This window comes from Armigeres subalbatus, chromosome 3 (assembly GCF_024139115.2).
Source record: "Armigeres subalbatus isolate Guangzhou_Male chromosome 3, GZ_Asu_2, whole genome shotgun sequence".
NCBI classification, from domain to species: Eukaryota; Metazoa; Arthropoda; class Insecta; order Diptera; family Culicidae; genus Armigeres; species Armigeres subalbatus.
The window spans coordinates 22,506,449-22,523,212 of NC_085141.1; the positions used below are offsets into that span (position 1 = coordinate 22,506,449).

Consider the following 16,764-nt stretch of genomic DNA (forward strand, 5'->3'; position numbering starts at 1 on the left):
TTTGAGAGTTCTGTGTGGCAACGCGTTTATCGCATTATTATCGCGCTTTCATCGCGATCAATCGCGTTAATCGCAGGTGAAAATTCTCATCGCGAAAATCTTTATGCCAAACAAGCTTCATCTACGACTTATCGTGGAAGTGGCGCACCCCTCGGCGCGCGCTGAAAATACACTCCAGTGAAAACACTCTAGTGTATTTTCAGTGCGCGCCCTATGGCTCTGTGCATTTTTCATAGTTTGACATGACATTTAGAAAATTCAAATATCATTCTAATAGTTGCAGATACTTAGTTAAGTAAGACTATAAAATCGTTTAGATGGAGTAAAACCAAAGAGCAGATTTTTTTGCACTGAGTGTAGGACAACACTGCATGGATTCTTCAAATTAGATCTTCAATTGTAAACCAAAGATAATGTGAAATAAACTATTTACTTTATCACGCCAACACGTACCGTGCAACATATCATTTCTTACCTTTATCTTTAAAAAATCGCACCAAACTTCCATGGCTTGTCCGCACGTTCAACACACTGCATCCCTGCCGATATCCAGCTCGGAAGCTTCTTCCGAATTTTATCGTTGTCTATACCGCGTATCCAGCAAAACCACACTGGCGTAGTCACGAATAGCCTGACCGCTCGACCAAGCACTGGTTTACTGCTTTCATGCAAAGATTCTCGTAATATTCGTTCTCGGCCGGAGGGCCAAGTCTGTCCAAAAACCGCATCCTCTCTACCAGTTCCGGACTTGTTCGATTCGGTAGGCGCAACGACCACAACGCATCGTCCCAGCTCTCGTCAGAAAAGTTAACCCTCGCTTAGCTTTCTCCGACAACGCTCAACATCAAAGCGCCAGTTTGTTCCAGCCACTGACGAGCGGCCCAGAGTAGTCAGCCAGAATTTTTCCACCTGAGCACGCCTCGTGGCTCCCGGAAACTTGTTTGCGTTCCTCCAGCTTGTGTCAGACGATCGCTTTGCTTGAGATGGTTGTAGAACTGGTCCAGATAGTCATATGAACGAAAAGCACACAACCGTGGGCACAACTTGGCAGATGTTGGACAGAACTGAGGATAGTTCGTTCAGCTGGAGATTATTAATGATTATTAAATATTAAAACCAATGCTACCTAGACAAATTAGACTAAAATGATCATACCAATTCCTTATTTTGCCGATTCGCAAAATTGAAGAGAAGTTCCTTTCCCGATGGCCCCTTAGCGATAGCACGGAAGAACAGCATCAGCTGGCACGCCGTAGCTTTTCACTTGCACCCGTTCCTGCATTTGAATAGTTGCTGGGTCAGTCCTCGATCGGCTGCATCGTTCCACCGGCTAAGATTACCGAACGGAACTGGCAAAATTTCCGAAATCTAGCCCCAGGATTGAAGTGATATTCATAGGCACTTTTTCTTATCGTCCTTGTTGTGTTATAAGGATACGTCCATCGTCAAAATCTTCCGCAAGGACTCCAGAAAGTCAGCAATGGCCGAATAGCATTCGTATAAATCTCCTTTCTCTGGATTTTGCTGTTCAACAACTTGACGGACTCCGTCTCTTTGCCTTTCAGAACATCATGCTCCAATTGTTTGAGATAATCTTCAGAGCGCCTGATGCTGACTTTTTCGGTACCGGTCGATTCCTAACCGGTCCTTGTAGCTGTGCTGCGGAACAGATTGAGCGAATCCGTGGACCTTTTGGGCAATTCGAGTCTTGTCAGAAAATTGAAGAATACGTTTTGTAATATTGAAAAAACCTCGGTCATCAGCTCGTGAGTTTCAACCATCCGAATGAAACATCTTTGAAGATTATCCAAAATCTTTCCAAGTTGACTAACCACAAACAGTAATTGATTGATTTTCAGTAGATTTGAGAGAATCGTGCATAACTGAGTCTTATAGGCGCTCAAATGAAGTTTAGCCTTGTAGCTGTTCCAATGTCACTTCTGGCTATGGATGTTTGAAATAGTGTCCAGCAGATTGTGAGCTTCGTCAATAATGATGATTGCGTTTTTGATGTCAATCCCGTTTGCTCGCGGTCCTTCTATGAAGTAGATTCTGGTAAGGAATCATTAAAGCTGCGAATCCGGTATTGCTGCCCGGGTATAATACGGACAAGCTTTTCTTGATTAGCAAAGTAACCAATTCTTCAATATCCTGCACTTCGAAGAGAGAATCGTTCTTGAGATCTTCAATCCCTTGACGGTTGTAGAAGAACACTTTTGGGCTACCTGAAATAAAACGGGAGTTAACAAAAATGAAAGCGTAATAAAGTGATTCATTACCTTCCGCTTTTTCCTTGTGTTTTGATCCTCTCAACTACGGTAGCCTTCCCGATTTCTTCTGTAACTCAAACATCGTTCGTTGATCAATGGATTTGATCTTAATTTCGCACCTCCGGTTAATGCAAAAATTCTGTCTGACGCTAATGTGGTCAATCTGATCTGTTTCCCAAATTCTGTTCTCCGAATCATTTACCACCTGACCCAGCTGCGATGTGTTCTTGAGCAAAAATCACCTGCACTGGTTTGAATTTCAATTGATCCTCATCTTCATCTAATTTTCCACCATCTTCTTCGTCTGAATCATCCAACAAAAATCATCCTCTCCAACGCCACTTCCTTCTCAGTTTCTCCGTTAACTTCTTCCTTATCTTTCAACCTTACTTTAGAAACCTTCTCGCTTCACTTTCATTGACTTTACTTTTAGCTCTCCTAATCTTTTCTCATATTCGTCCCTCAGTTCCTTCAGGTCCTTCAACTCACCAAGTTCCTTCTTGATCCCCAAAGTCTCAAATCTTCGGAACAGTCCACCGCCATAGCCGTTTCTTGTTCCAATCGTCTCACTTCCTCCTTCAACTGGTCAATTTTTCGACCAACTCTTTCGCCACAGCTGCTTCATAATCCTCAACCAACTCAACACTCCACACGTCAAGGTCAAACTTTTACCCGTCCCGGTGGGGCTGAATATTCCTACCGCCGCTGGTCAACCACTGAGTAGAGGGATCGCATCAAATCCAACTGAATCGCATATGGAGTGGCAAACGGAAATTGGAATTCTTCTCCAGACTCTGGCGGTGCAAGGGTTTCTCCAGTCGAAAACAGTTTTCTTACCCTTGGAAAATAACAAACAGAGTAAACTTGTGACTAAATTGATATCAGAGAAAACCGGATGGGGACTGAGTTCGTTTTGTTTTTGGATCGACTCGACGATGCGCGCCGAAGCCGGTTGAATTTTTACTGTTTTTACTCAAGTAGTAATAGTTTTCCAAGTACTAGATTTATTAGGACTATACACTGAACCAAAAAGTAAAGAATAAATTGATAATGATCATCACTCGGGGTCTGTTCAAATATTACGTAACGCAAAAAACTTTTTTTAAATACAGTCTTAGATTAATAATACATAGATACACCATAAGGTGAACATCAGAACAAAATAGCAGCGCTGTTCACACAACTACCGGTCATTGGAACTAGTTGCTCCTCGCTCATTTCACGCACACAAGAAACAAATCGAGAGTACTTTTCAATTGAGACTATTCGTTGAAAGGATGTATTATATTTTTCTAATGTCGAATTATTAACTCCCATTCAAACGTAGATTAGCAGCAGTTCCAGCATAACTTGCTGATTTTTTATTTACAGAGGTTGAATAGTAGCACTAGTCTAAACCCCAAAACACGTAGTTTTACACTGTGTTATTTTACAGTTTTGCACTGATTCACCAATACAACCATAGGGAGCTCAAACCATATGGGTGAAATAAACAAGTAGAAGGAAGCAATACGCACCGAACGAAGCATACCGACGCCACTGTTTTATTTATATCGATGATGAGATCCATAATGGAAGTTTTCATTAAAGACCCTGATAGAAAGATTGCAACGGCCACTGATGCCATTTCCAAGTTATGGTAAGTTTTTACTGTAAAACCTCTTTTTGCGATCCGTTCAAACGCTGCCTCTTTTTACACTCAAAATTCCAAATAATGCTCCCTTTTTTCACTCACCAAATTCGAAATAACGCTCCCTCTTTTTACGTTTAGGAGCGTAAATCATTTGTATGGTACAAATTTGAATTAGGTTCAGAGGTTGTTTGTAGATTAACTAAGTACTACGGATGTTCTAGGAACAGGTTTAAGCTTGCATATGAAGTGGTATTACCTGATGTTGTCATGGGTTCCAGGTAGTCCATATGAACTCCTTAGAGTCAAGGTCTGCCAATCAACCTCCGCTATGGAGGGAGTTATTTACAGAATGAACAAGTTGTGTGACGCACTATGGGTATATGTTTACATTCCAAGTAGTTATCGTTATTCTAATGGGTTTCAGCTAGTCTACGAACGCGATAAGGTCAAGGTCTGCCGATCAACCTCTGTAATGGAGGCAGTTGTTGAAAAACAAACAAGTTGTGCGACCCTTCCTGGGTAGTCATCCGACGCGATCTGGCCACGGCAGCCGGTGTTTCTGCGTTTTTTCTATCGACCTATGACGTCATTCGACTGGTGCCGCTCACTTTCGGCTGATCACGTGTTTTTTTTTGGGAAAAAGGTTCGACCATTTTTTGGCATTTTCGGGTCCAAACTCAGTTGGTGGCCTGAGGACCCGGCCTCCGGACCGTAGCCATGGACGCGGCCCGATCGGTCCAAGGAATTCCAAGGAGTTTTGGCTCCCAAAAAAATGTGCGCGGATGGACTTTCCCACCAGTTCGATGGAGACGCATGGTAAAGATGAGATAGTAAATTCACCACGGACTGGTTGGGTTGCTGACTGAGGATCGCTGCGAAGAGTTTTTGGAACACTAAGAACCCAAGTAACCAAAAGTTCCTTTAAGAGTACGTTTTTCGCTTCATCAGCTTCACAGAGCTGCTTAAGCGAAAAACGTACTCTTAAAGGAGCTTTTGGTTACTTTGGATCATCTTAAGGCCTCTATATTCAAACTTTGGACGACCTTGATACCCAAAAAAAATGAATGACTTTAATACCAAAGATTAAAAGATACATCTTTGGAAGGCAAACTTTTTTTACGCTAGGAATTCCTAATAGCGCCCTCTTTATTTACCCTCTGATTAAATTTACGCACCCCCGTGTTGAGCGCAAAAGGGGGTTTTAAAATATCGAAACAATCAAAATGTCGCCATTTCTTATAATTTTATTTGATCTTTTCCTTGTATTCAGGTACGTTTTATTTGTACTGCGCGCCTGGAGAAATATGTGCATGAAAAAATATGGTGGAATCAAACATTGCGTTACAACAAACACATATTGGTGTATTGAGATAAATGCTCACAGTATTGTAAACTATATCGTACTATGTCGTGATGAAAACTTACCATATTTGCCTGAATTACTGCACAGCCAAACCTGTGAAAGCTTTTTTAGAACAACAAGGTCGTTTACATCAACAGAGTCGACAGTAGTAAATTTCACTATGAAAGGATTTGAATCGAAGCTGAACAGAATTCAAGCTAAGACAGAAATTATGCACGATTCTACGAATGGTTTTGATTTTCCAAGAGTGCAAAGCAATAAGACACCAAACGATGCTCAAACGTTGCCTACGGATGCTGAAATAAGAAAATGTATTGAAGAATCTAAAGCTCAAGCCACCGATACATTATTGGCGTTTGGAATAGAAAGAAGCGATATGAATTTCAGCGAAAGTATCATTTTACGACCAAATGCATCGCACCGACGATCGAACCGAGAAGTTGGCAAGTATGAGTTCGTCGACGTTAACTCTTTAGATCAGGACTTTGAAGAACACGACGAACAGATCGAATGCAGTGTAGAAAATGCAGTTGGTAGCATCGAAACCCGTAATCCTCATAACGATTCATCAGGAGATGAAATCTACGATGCCGAATTGATATTCTCGAACGTATCCGACACTTTCGATTTGGTTGATTCCCGTTGTCCCAATGAAAAGCATTCATTCAAAATTAGGAATAAAAATGGAAAAATAATTCATCTTAACATTAGAACCTTTTTATGGATGTTGCAAGGCGAGCCTGAACGATGCAGTGCAGATAGAACCAAACGATTTCATGAAAAAGCAACTAATACAATTCTCCCTGTTTATAATGAAAATGAAGTACGAAGTGTCATACGAAGAGGCGAATGGGTAGCTCTTCAGGATGAAGAAAATTTGAAGATAGCTCAAGTACATGGTTTTAAATATTTATCCGGGAGAAGATGCGGTTTCACCCTAGATGAATGTCCTGTTCATCCTCCTAGTAGCAGCAGTTCCAAAGGTGTAGGCGTCACTGGAAATTTCTACTCAGTAGATGAGTATTTAATGTTACGATTAGATGAATCCTTGATTGGTGGTAATATCAACATTGAAAATTATGTATCACATGTGAAAAATCCTATTCATAATGGTACGTGTTGGGTATTTTCATCTAAAGCGTTGCATCACCTCCAATCTGTTAAGGCCAATTCAAACTCATCCTGTACACCAGCGAATGATTCGGAGGCTAGCAAATAAGAGTTAGTAATGCAACTAACCGAAGTGTAAGCTGAACATGTAAATTGTTTATAATAATACCTAATACTCCCCGACTATTTTCAGCAGCTGCAAACTACTGCCGGAAACCCTCTCAATCACAGCTCATAAAAAATAACACTTTTTTTTCGTTTACTATATAGTATGAAATTGTATCTGTAATATTTGCGATTGTCAATAATGTTAAATGTATTCTAAAAAACACTAATATTCACTCTTGGTTTGGCAATAAACATTTTTAAATGATACTACACATTTTCTATAAATGTTCAATTTAATTTTGATATAATCTATACTGCTTGTAAACGCACATCTGTCCCATATGAATAAGAACCCCATCAAATGATAAACAAATCTCGCGCTTAGTTTCATAGGGGCGTAACTGTATTGATCGATTTCTCTAAATCGATCTTATATTTTGTTAATAACTCAATTGTTTCAAAAGCTACAACCGTGATTATTGATTCAGGTGCAAGATACAATCATCCTTTATCACACCAAACCATTAAATCATCGACAAACTAGCGCAATTCGCTACAATAATAAAAAAAATCGACGAAGAGAAATCGATCAATACAGTTACGCCCCTATGAAACTAAGTGCGAGAAATATACCAGGAGGGTGAAACGCCTGTCATCCGCGGTACAATGGCACTCTACCCAACATCGTTTTTGGTACTTCTGTTTTTGGTACCCGGTTTGTGGGTAGTATACCCGAATCCAGCGCTCATTATGGGTGATTGGTTCATACGCAGTTAGTGCTAATTATCGACAATTAACTTCTCCTGGCGAAAGCTTGCAATTAGTTGAGGCACATCGAGCCTTTTGTGTTTGTATGGCTTCCTTATGTCGAAAAATTGCTTGTCGGTACTGCCGAAGTTTTGTTATCATGAATAAAACGAAATTAAAACAAAAACATTGTACGCCATGTTGAATGAATGGTGGGTAGGCGTATTAGCCTTCTCTTCAGTCCCCTGAAATATACGATTACAGGCAGGAAGAAGAAAAAAAGACAGACATTTATTCAGCTCGGCGAGCTGAGTCGATTGATATTCTCAATCCAGTTGAAAACCGGAATTTGGGGCTTGCGAATTTGGATTTTTCTTACAATCCGTACGTTAAACCTAACTTCGGAAGTGGTGCGCTGTTTTCATATCGCGAAGCGCTTTTCAGCGCACCACTTCCCAAGTTAGGTTAAACGTACGGATTGTGAGAAAAATCCAACTTCGGTAGCCCCCAAATTCGGGTTTCAACTGCATTGAGTATATATAACATCATGGGTCTCCGAGACTTCTATATAAAGTTCGATTTTGGAGTGAAATGATAGCCTTTCGGTACAACTTTGTTGTACGAGAAGGGCAAAAAGTAATCTATGCAAAGTGAAATCGTTACACGGAGGTTATACTAATCGAGTATAATCGAGTAAACGAACGTGGGGTCATCCAGGAGAAACGCAGTTAGCATATATTTTCCTCAGAGTGTACTTCTTCCTTCTCCCTTCTTACTTCTTACTTCTTCCTACTTCTTTCTTCATACTTCCTTCTTCCTTTTTCCTTCCTCTTTCTTCTTCCTTTCTCCTTCCTTCATCCTTCTTCTACTTCCTTTATCCTTGTTCTTTTTTTTCCTTCTCCTTCTTTCTTCTTCCTTTTACTTCTACCATTTATATCACACCACCCGTTTCTCACTTCTCATCACCCATTTCTCACTACTCACTGCTCTTTAATCGCTTCGAAGATTCATTCTCACTTTTCAACTATTCGGCCAAACGGCCTTCGGCAAACGGCGTTTGGCCTAATGACCCTTTCGGCCAAATGACATTCGGACAAATGATCCTAAATCAATCGATAGTGTCAGTGTCATTATACACCCTTATTCTTGTTTACGCCAGCAAAATCAAATGGAGAAACGATTCGAACGAACTGCATTCGTTCGCCCGTAAACAAGAATAGGAGTGATATGCTTTAAAAAATGATGACAATGGAAAGATCGCCTTGATTTCATGTGCCGGTTGATAATCGATTGATTTCCGAAGAAAGCAGTCGCAAAACACATTTGAGCTTTTACTATTTATATTTGCATAACTAGTTCGAGTTCCAGACCACCGATTGTCCAAATAATAATTATATGTGACCCATGGTGATGGAGGCAGTATTCACTATGATGGTGATTAAAAATAGGAGAAACATTTCAAGGGGTATCATTTGTATTGATTTACCGTGATTTTCATACATAGTTACAAATACCTACATTTTTTTATATTGAATTTTGTCAAACCGTGCTCAGGTTGAAAAAATGATCACGCGACTCCTCTGACTAGTCCCCAGGGAAGGGACATAATCGCACAGAGCTTTTACCTAGGAAGCAATGAATAATGTCATATATTGCCTTGTCGGATCGTTGGAACGTCGTTTCGAATAAGTTACGAGATCGGTTTCGTAATCCAGTTTGTTGTATTAAGACCTCAACGAATTCAGAATTGAAGGTAGCATCGATCAGAGCGGGAAAAATGCCGCTCAAATCCGACAAAAACTTGCAATAGTTATATGCGCAGTGTTTGTCACTCGTCAATCGGTTTATCTGACGCTGAGGTATGAACGATGAAGTGGCCATCCTGCGTGGACAAAGAGAGATTTACAAGAGTTACAATCGAAAAAAAGAACTAAAATCTGTTTTAAATGTTTCCTTACCTGTAACAGCAAAACTAGCGTTTTTTTAAACGTTGGATCTGGTTCAAAAGTCTTTCCCCAAGTCGTACTTTGGCAAATACTCTGAGATAACTATCGTTCTCAACTGGATGTATCAAGCAATGGGCTTCCTTCATCATATTAGTTACCAGTAATCCCCTCAACCGGAAACTAAAAACCGAAACCAATTGATCGACAACGTTCCGCTATTAAATGCCTGAGACCTTCTCGTCTCTATAAAAATGCTCGGTCCTTTATAAAAATGCTCGATAAAACACATTGGGCTTGATGGCGCCACAGAAGTGCTTCTGCAGGATATCGGCCTTTCTGCAGAGGTTTCATCTGAAGCAACTTATTCAGTTTTCATGTCCACTGCAAGCTTTCGGCTCGAAACGGCAACACAGCTGTTTCAAATTCTCCACCCCGTTTATCACTCAGCCGGAGTGGATACTTTTCATATTTTTCTGCAACAGCCAGTCATTCTGGAGAAAGTGAATAGGTCGATTAGAGCGGATTAAAATCTATTACAAATGGATATACTGTACCTTTGTATCAATTGTTACCTAAAGCCTAACAAATAAGGCTATAGATTATTTAGTTTCCTTAAATTTGATTAATTGACAAAAAGATAGGTAAAAACTGCTGTTGTCACCGATAACTGAATTCACTTGCTCAAAAAAAAAACAAAACAAGTCGTAACCCTGGTTGCTAGAGACGGAAAAGAGCTACTCGAATATGAATAGCATCGCTATTTCTGATTCGAGCAAAAAACAGTTGCGATAAAGCGCGATGAGGCGCGATGGGGTGCGATTATGCGATAAATTTCGCGATTAAAAAATTAAGATACGATTAATTGCGATAATGAAGGCAATGGCTGCGATTAAGTGTGCAATCGCAAAGTGGCGTCCCCCTCGGCGCGCGCTCCTGTGACTCTGGCGTGCACTTTTTGACAGTTTGACATGACATTTAGAAAATTCAAATATCCCTCTATTAGTTACACTACTTAGTTAAGACTATAAAATCGTTTAGATGGAGTAAAATCAAAGAGCAGAATTTTTTGCACTGAGTGTAGGACAACACTGAATCCATGTGTACCTTATCATGCTCGATGTAGAAAAGGGTACAAAATTAATACAAGTCTATTAATAGAGATTGGCTTCACTATTTCGTGTGTACACAAGTTTTTTCGCAGGGTCGAGTTGAAATTGTGTTTCCCGAGTGAGCTTCGCAAAATTAATAGTGTGGGAGTGCTGAGCTGAACCTTTTGCGGTTGACGCTCTTCAGTATTAAATACGAGTGAACAGGTGCGAAACAGTGAAATAAGTGTATTCTTCTTATTAATTTGTAATAGAGCAGAAGATAAAACGCGAAAAGAAAACGGCCATCATAGATACCCATAGCAGGGATGCCAGAGAATATTTTCAAATGTCTTCACAGTCGTTTAAATATGTCTTCGAATGTCTTCAATATAAAAATTATGATTATTAGCGAGAAATTTCAAATTTCAATAGGTTTGTAAATTCAATCATGTCCTTGTTTTATAGATGTGGAATAATTTATTTTTTTAAACATTCAAATTGATAGAATTCAAGAGAATATTCTATAAAATTTTCACGAGATAGTGTATGACGAGTTTCCCCTGGATTTTATACTGATTCTGGTTAAAATTTCATCGGATTTTTAAACTGAATTTCCATGTGGAATTCATCCAAGTTTATTTTTAAAGAATACCACGTAAGGTTTCAGAATTTACCGTGAAATACTTCAAAAACATCCAGACCAAATTTCCCGAAGGTTTCCTGTTGGAACACCCAGAGGATTTACTGAAGAAACTGGAGAAATTTCTGAAGGAATTTCAGTAGGAATTCTTGGAGAAACTTAAGAAGGAATTCCTATAGAAACTTCGGGATGAATTCCGGAGGGATTTTCTGGAGAAATTTCTGAACGATATTCCTGAGGAATTACTGAACAAAAATATCCGATGGAATTCCTGAAGAAATTTCTAGAGAAACTTCCGGAGGCATTCTTGGAAGTAGTTCTGGATGAATTCTTGGAGGAACTTCTTGAGATATAGCTGCAGAAACTTCCGAAAGAAACCCTGGAGGACATACCAGAGAAATTCCGTAGTATACTTCTGGAGCCATTCTCGGATAATCTTTCGGCAATACTTTTGGAGAATCTTCCAGACGAATTCCTGGAGAGACTTCCAAAGGAATTTCTGGGGAAACTTCCGGAGGGATCACTGGAGGAGGTTGAGGGGGAATTTTTGAAAATTCTGGGGGAACTTTCGGAAGAATTACTGGAAGAACTTCCGGCGGAATTACTGCTGGAGGAATTCGGGGAGGAACTACCGGAGTACCGTGGAGGCACCATATTTGACGCAGTTAAGAAAATTTTAAAAAGAATCATTATTTAAAAAATAATTCCAATATGGATTCGCTTAATATTCTGCATAACGAGCTTACTACTATTATAGAATGTGTAGAAATAATGAAACTTCGAAATATAAGTTTATTTCTTAGTTTTTTAATCTGTTTTATGTAGTACTTGAGGTGCCCAACTTGACGCACTTAATTTTATTATGTTCCTTATTTGACGCAAAGTTGTTCCTAATTTGACGCACTTTAAAACTATGTTAAAACTCAATCAATTAAATGCCTTATTTTTATTATATAAAGACAGTGGCAGACAGTGTAATAGAACTTGGTACGATATAAAATAAAAAGTTAATTAATTATACAAAGAGGCATTTTTTTAATTGTTCAGTTGTTCTGCAGTTATATGCTCTGTGGCATGTAAGTGTTTTGTTAGTTTCATGAACCCTGCACATCATTCAAAAATGCTTCTTATTTAGGTGTTAGAATCATGTTAAAATATATATTTACGGGAAAATTAACTTTTACATTTCATTACATAACCAGCCTACCATGGTCTGTTGTATTTGTAATAAAAACATAACTTTCTTTGGTAATCTGCAATTTTGAATCTATAAACTGAGAAGTTCATATAGCTTCTGTCTAAACTGAGAAGGATACAAAAAACGCAACTTGTATATGAACGCTTTTAGAACCACATTGAGGCTAATAATCTGCAAGTGTTACGTGACCGGCAGATATATCTAAAAAATATGAGCTGCCTGTCTATATACATTTTTTCAATAAACTATTAACATAAACTGAAGCTTATATGAGAAAGGCAGCCATATTTTTGTTTAATTTCATATTCAGGGTTACACGACTAGTAGCGACAAGAAAGCGACAGAGTAACAAATTGAAAATGTGTTCATTGTTTTGGTTTGTTTGAATTTCGTACAAAGAAAGTAAATTGAATTATATGATACTAATTTATATTAAAATATTGTTTTCTCGCAAGAATTCTACCTGTAACAAACGCGTCAAATAAACGCATCAAAATCGAAGGCAGCATAAGGCATACTATCATGGGCTGGACACTTAGTGGCATGATCCAATGTTGACAAATATTTAAAGTAGTTGAGAGTTAGTTAAAACTTAATGAATACATATTGCTTTTCCTAATACTATTATTGAGGTTTATTAGCACTGCCTTGTCTATTCGTATGATAAGATTAATTAGGAACATCACAATGCATTGTGGATCTAATTTGACGCAGAACATTTTGGGTTGAAAAATGCGTTCGAATGTTGCAATGTTCAACGTAAAAGGTAAAGCTTACTCATAATGCTCAGCTGTTTCTAGGTAGGGGTAAAAGATTCTCACAAAAGTTATTTTGCGTGAAAAAATGATCATTCGATCCTTAGCATTGTGGCTAAGAAAGAAAAAAATTGACGCATTATGAGTATGACTTCCATATATTTTATTCGGGTACGTTGATTCTTCATCAATAATATGCTTTTTATGCCATATATGCAAAGAAGAAGAGCAAATAAAGCCATCTAGCTTGATTCGTTGATATATTTTTGGCGAAAATAGGTTTTCTGCATCATTTGATTTGGGAGTGCGCCAAGATTGGACCTGCGTCAAATATGGTGCTTCCACGGTAGTTAAGGAAAATCTTCCGAAGGATTTCTTGGATGTTCTTTCTTTGGAATTCTCGGACGACCTTACGGAGGAGCTCTTAGAAGAAATTCAAAAGGTATTCCTGGAGGATTTTTCGAAGAAATTCCTGAAACCTCCGGACAAATTCGTGTAGGAAATTTAGGAAGAATTTCAGAAGCAACACTAGAACAATTTTTTGGAGAAATTCATAAAGGAATTCTCAGATAAAATACTGGAAGAATATCCAAAGATATTTCTTGAAGAATTATCAAAGGAATTCAAGGAAGAATTTAGCGAAGGTGTGTATTAAGTTTCCTCCGGATTTCTTTTAAGAACACTCCTGTAGTAATTTACCATGGAAGATCTGAGAAATATCTATTTAACACCAAAACAATTTCAATTTCTTGTCAACATTCGTAAGAATTGTCTATGAGAATTAATTGAGGCAAATTTCTTGTGGAAATCAAAAGGGTTTTTCTTGTGGGAGCTCAGTAAAACTTGCGGAAAGTAAGAAGAATTTCCCGTTTAATATTTGGAGTATTTCCCTTATTTCTTCTTAACGGAAGTTATTATAAATTTCCACGATAATTTTTACTGAATTTTCAATTTTAATTCTCTTAAATTTATAAAAGAAATTCTTCATCGGAAATTCTCCTTATAAAATTCACGAAAAATTCTTATAAATTTTCACTGAGAAGTCTTTTAAAATCCACAGGAAATTCAAAGAGTTTCCGGCGGATATTTAGAGGAATGTGGAACGATGGTATGCTAGGGTGGTTCAAAAATTGATTTTGCTCCACAGCGATCATATCATTTTTTATCACTTTCTGAGTGTCCTCTGAAAATTTGGGCTCATTTGGATTAAAACTGATTTAGCACAAGCCGTTTCAAGTTTGCATGCAAATTAGTATGGGGAAATTTATTTTTTCGTTATACCACAGATAACAGATATTGAGGCTGGCATCCAATACGTGTGTAAACATCCGCAACCGTTAATTCAAATGTATTTTAAATTGGAACCGCGTTTGGCAATCGATTGGAGATGGCGCAAGGATCATTGTTATTGAAAACGCAGCCCGAAAGCGGCTGTCAAATACATTGGCTGCGTTCGACGGTTGTTAATCCGCTGCGTTCGTATGTACTGCCGCAATCAGTTGAGTAGATGGCAGTAGTGGGCCAACGTATATCAATTCAAAAGTTTACACAGGATTTTCGATAAAATTTGTTCTAGCCTAAATATCTGTTATCTGTGGTTATACTGTTGATAACGTTCCCCCATTAAGCGCAGGTTAAAAGAAAACCTACATAGCTAAAAGGAATACTCAACAGCTTTCACTCAGTGAAAACCGCATCTTAATTCATCGTTCCAATAATTAGTAATCGAATTTAATCCATACTGTGGTTTTCTGGAGCTAATTGCATAACTCCTCAACAGGCAACATTGCTGCTCGTGGCGCGAAAGATAGCACACACAAATTCAGGCTACTATGTTGCACTGCACATTTCAGTGATGCCCTGAAAGAAGTCTAACGATCATGACTAAAGATTTGCAACCTGTATTAAAATCGATTACTAATTATTGGGGCGATTAATCAATATGCGGTTTTCATTTTATGAAAGCTGTTGACTACTCCTTTTAGCTATTTAGGTTTTCTTTAAAACCTGCGCCTCATGGGGAAACGTTATTAACAGTATAATAAAAAAAAAATCCTTATACTAATTTGCATGCAAACTTGAAATCGCTTGTGCTAAATCAGTTTTATTCCAAATGAGCTCAAATTTTCAGAGGACGCTCAGAACATGATAAAGAATCAGACGAGCACTGTGGAGCAAAATCGATTTTTTGAACCACCCTGCATATGCCATTCAGAATGAATTTAGAAAAAAAAACTGGTTCTAGCTCAACGGTTGAATAGATTAAATCTAGTCATAGAAGAATTTAGTCTATGTTTGCCGCAAATTAGATTGGTCATTGCGTTCCGAAATAATCGAAATACCTTTTTAAAGACGCCGCCAAGAAAAATACAAACGAATGCTACCATCGGGAATTTTTTCACCAGCGCACAGCTCAAAGTTAAGTGTGTATGAGGTCTAAAATGCGTTGCAGTTATCAACCGGCTAGTGTGTTTTATGTTTGAGATTCTAAGCTCGAGACAAAGACTATTATAACTTTTGTAATATTTATATACCTAGTTTACATAGAGGTCGCAGAATTTACAAGCTTATAAGTAAGTAATGAAATTGTATTTTCTATTCGCTGGCTTATTGATTGTCTTCAAGTGTCTTCAAATATTTTGAAAAGTCTTCAAAATGTCTTCACGAAATAAATGTCTTCACAGAGATTCAAATGTCTTCAAATTGAAGACATGTCTTCAAATCTGGCATCTCTGACCCATAGTAGCAATCTGTTAGAGCAGTGATCCCCAAAGTGCGGCCCTCCAAGCCTTTTCCTGCGGCACGCGAAAGTTTTGCAGAGAAAACACTACATGTGGCCCATTGTCAAGCATTATACATAAAAAGAAAAGCTTTGCAGTGTGCCCATTTGCTCGTTGTATTCGAGTATTCTATCAAGTTTGTTGAAGTAGCAACCCTCCCCTCGGATATGTTATCTTGCCGCGATGGGTGGGCTTACGCGTGCTAATATGGCAACCAAAGACATAATATCCTGTCGTGGTGGTATCACATGTTGACTATTTTTGTTCAATGCCGCGTCACAATTTGGCATTGATGCACTGATTTTACGGATGTGAACCAACGATGCTTTTTAAAACCTTTAGAGTACCGTCGTTCGGGGTGACATTGGGCCTAGGGGGTAAGATTGGGCCAAAAACGAAAAATGTTTCCACTCCTAATATCTCAGAAACTGTTAAGAATTTTGATGAAAACTTCTAACGGTTCGATATTATATTAAAATTCACGTCTAGGAAATCACAAAACAAATTCCAAGAACTAATTGTGCTCGTACCACAATGCTTGAAATTTGAATGAAAAAGTATTGATTGAATGAACCCGTGTTAAAATAGTGTCAGTAGAGCCCCACAAATCTATTACATAACTAGTTTTTAGATCGATGGATACCTGATTATCATGTTGCGATAATCTGTTGTTGTTTTATAGAATTTAATGGATATGGTTCTGGTTTTTCGTAGCAACGAGCAATGCACGCTAAAAAGGGGTGAGATTAGGCCAAGCCTTTGGTTGATTTGCCTTACATAGTTGGTAAGAGCCGTAATGTAGGCAAATATTTTTAATGAACGATTGAATCGAGGCATCGTCACCGCTGATTTTCTACCCGCCGCTGTCACATCCAGGCGCAAAAATTTCAAGTTCAAATTGTATCAGCTAAATTATGCAAAACTGTAAAGAATTTGACATCATTCATATATATTAATGGTCTTATAAAAAAGATCAATATTTGAAGCATTTTTCATAAGGGAAGATCCATTAATTACGTAACGCAAAAATTGGACTTTTTCAACCCCCCCTCCCCCCTATGTCACACTTTTTGTATGGAGCTTATGGAAATTTTGTATGGATCGTCACACTTCACTCACCCCCCCC

The 16,764-nt window shown here is 38.4% G+C and overlaps 1 protein-coding gene and 1 pseudogene across 2 annotated transcripts; one reads left to right on the plus strand and one right to left on the minus strand.

Annotated features, from left to right (window-relative positions):
• Positions 1 to 376: 376 nt before the first annotated feature.
• Positions 377 to 3,840, minus strand: LOC134221512 (ATP-dependent DNA helicase DDX11-like; annotated as a pseudogene).
• Positions 3,841 to 5,177: 1,337 nt separating this feature from the next.
• On the plus strand, positions 5,178 to 6,756 carry LOC134220217 (uncharacterized). Of its 2 annotated transcripts, none has more exons than XM_062699211.1 (2): positions 5,178 to 6,511; positions 6,570 to 6,756. In XM_062699211.1, the coding sequence occupies exon 1, from the start codon at positions 5,208 to 5,210 to the stop codon at positions 6,483 to 6,485; it is 1,278 nt and encodes a 425-aa protein (XP_062555195.1). In that variant the 5' UTR covers positions 5,178 to 5,207; the 3' UTR covers positions 6,486 to 6,511; positions 6,570 to 6,756. The 2 variants fall into 2 exon arrangements, with proteins under 2 accessions (XP_062555195.1, XP_062555197.1); XM_062699213.1 differs by having other exon boundaries at positions 6,573 to 6,756.
• The last annotated feature ends 10,008 nt before the right edge of the window (positions 6,757 to 16,764 follow it).

Bases quoted from the DNA above. Each gene is read 5' to 3' on its own strand.
- LOC134220217 (XM_062699211.1), top strand. From the start codon at position 5,208: ATGTGCATGAAAAAATATGGTGGAATCAAACATTGCGTTACAACAAAC.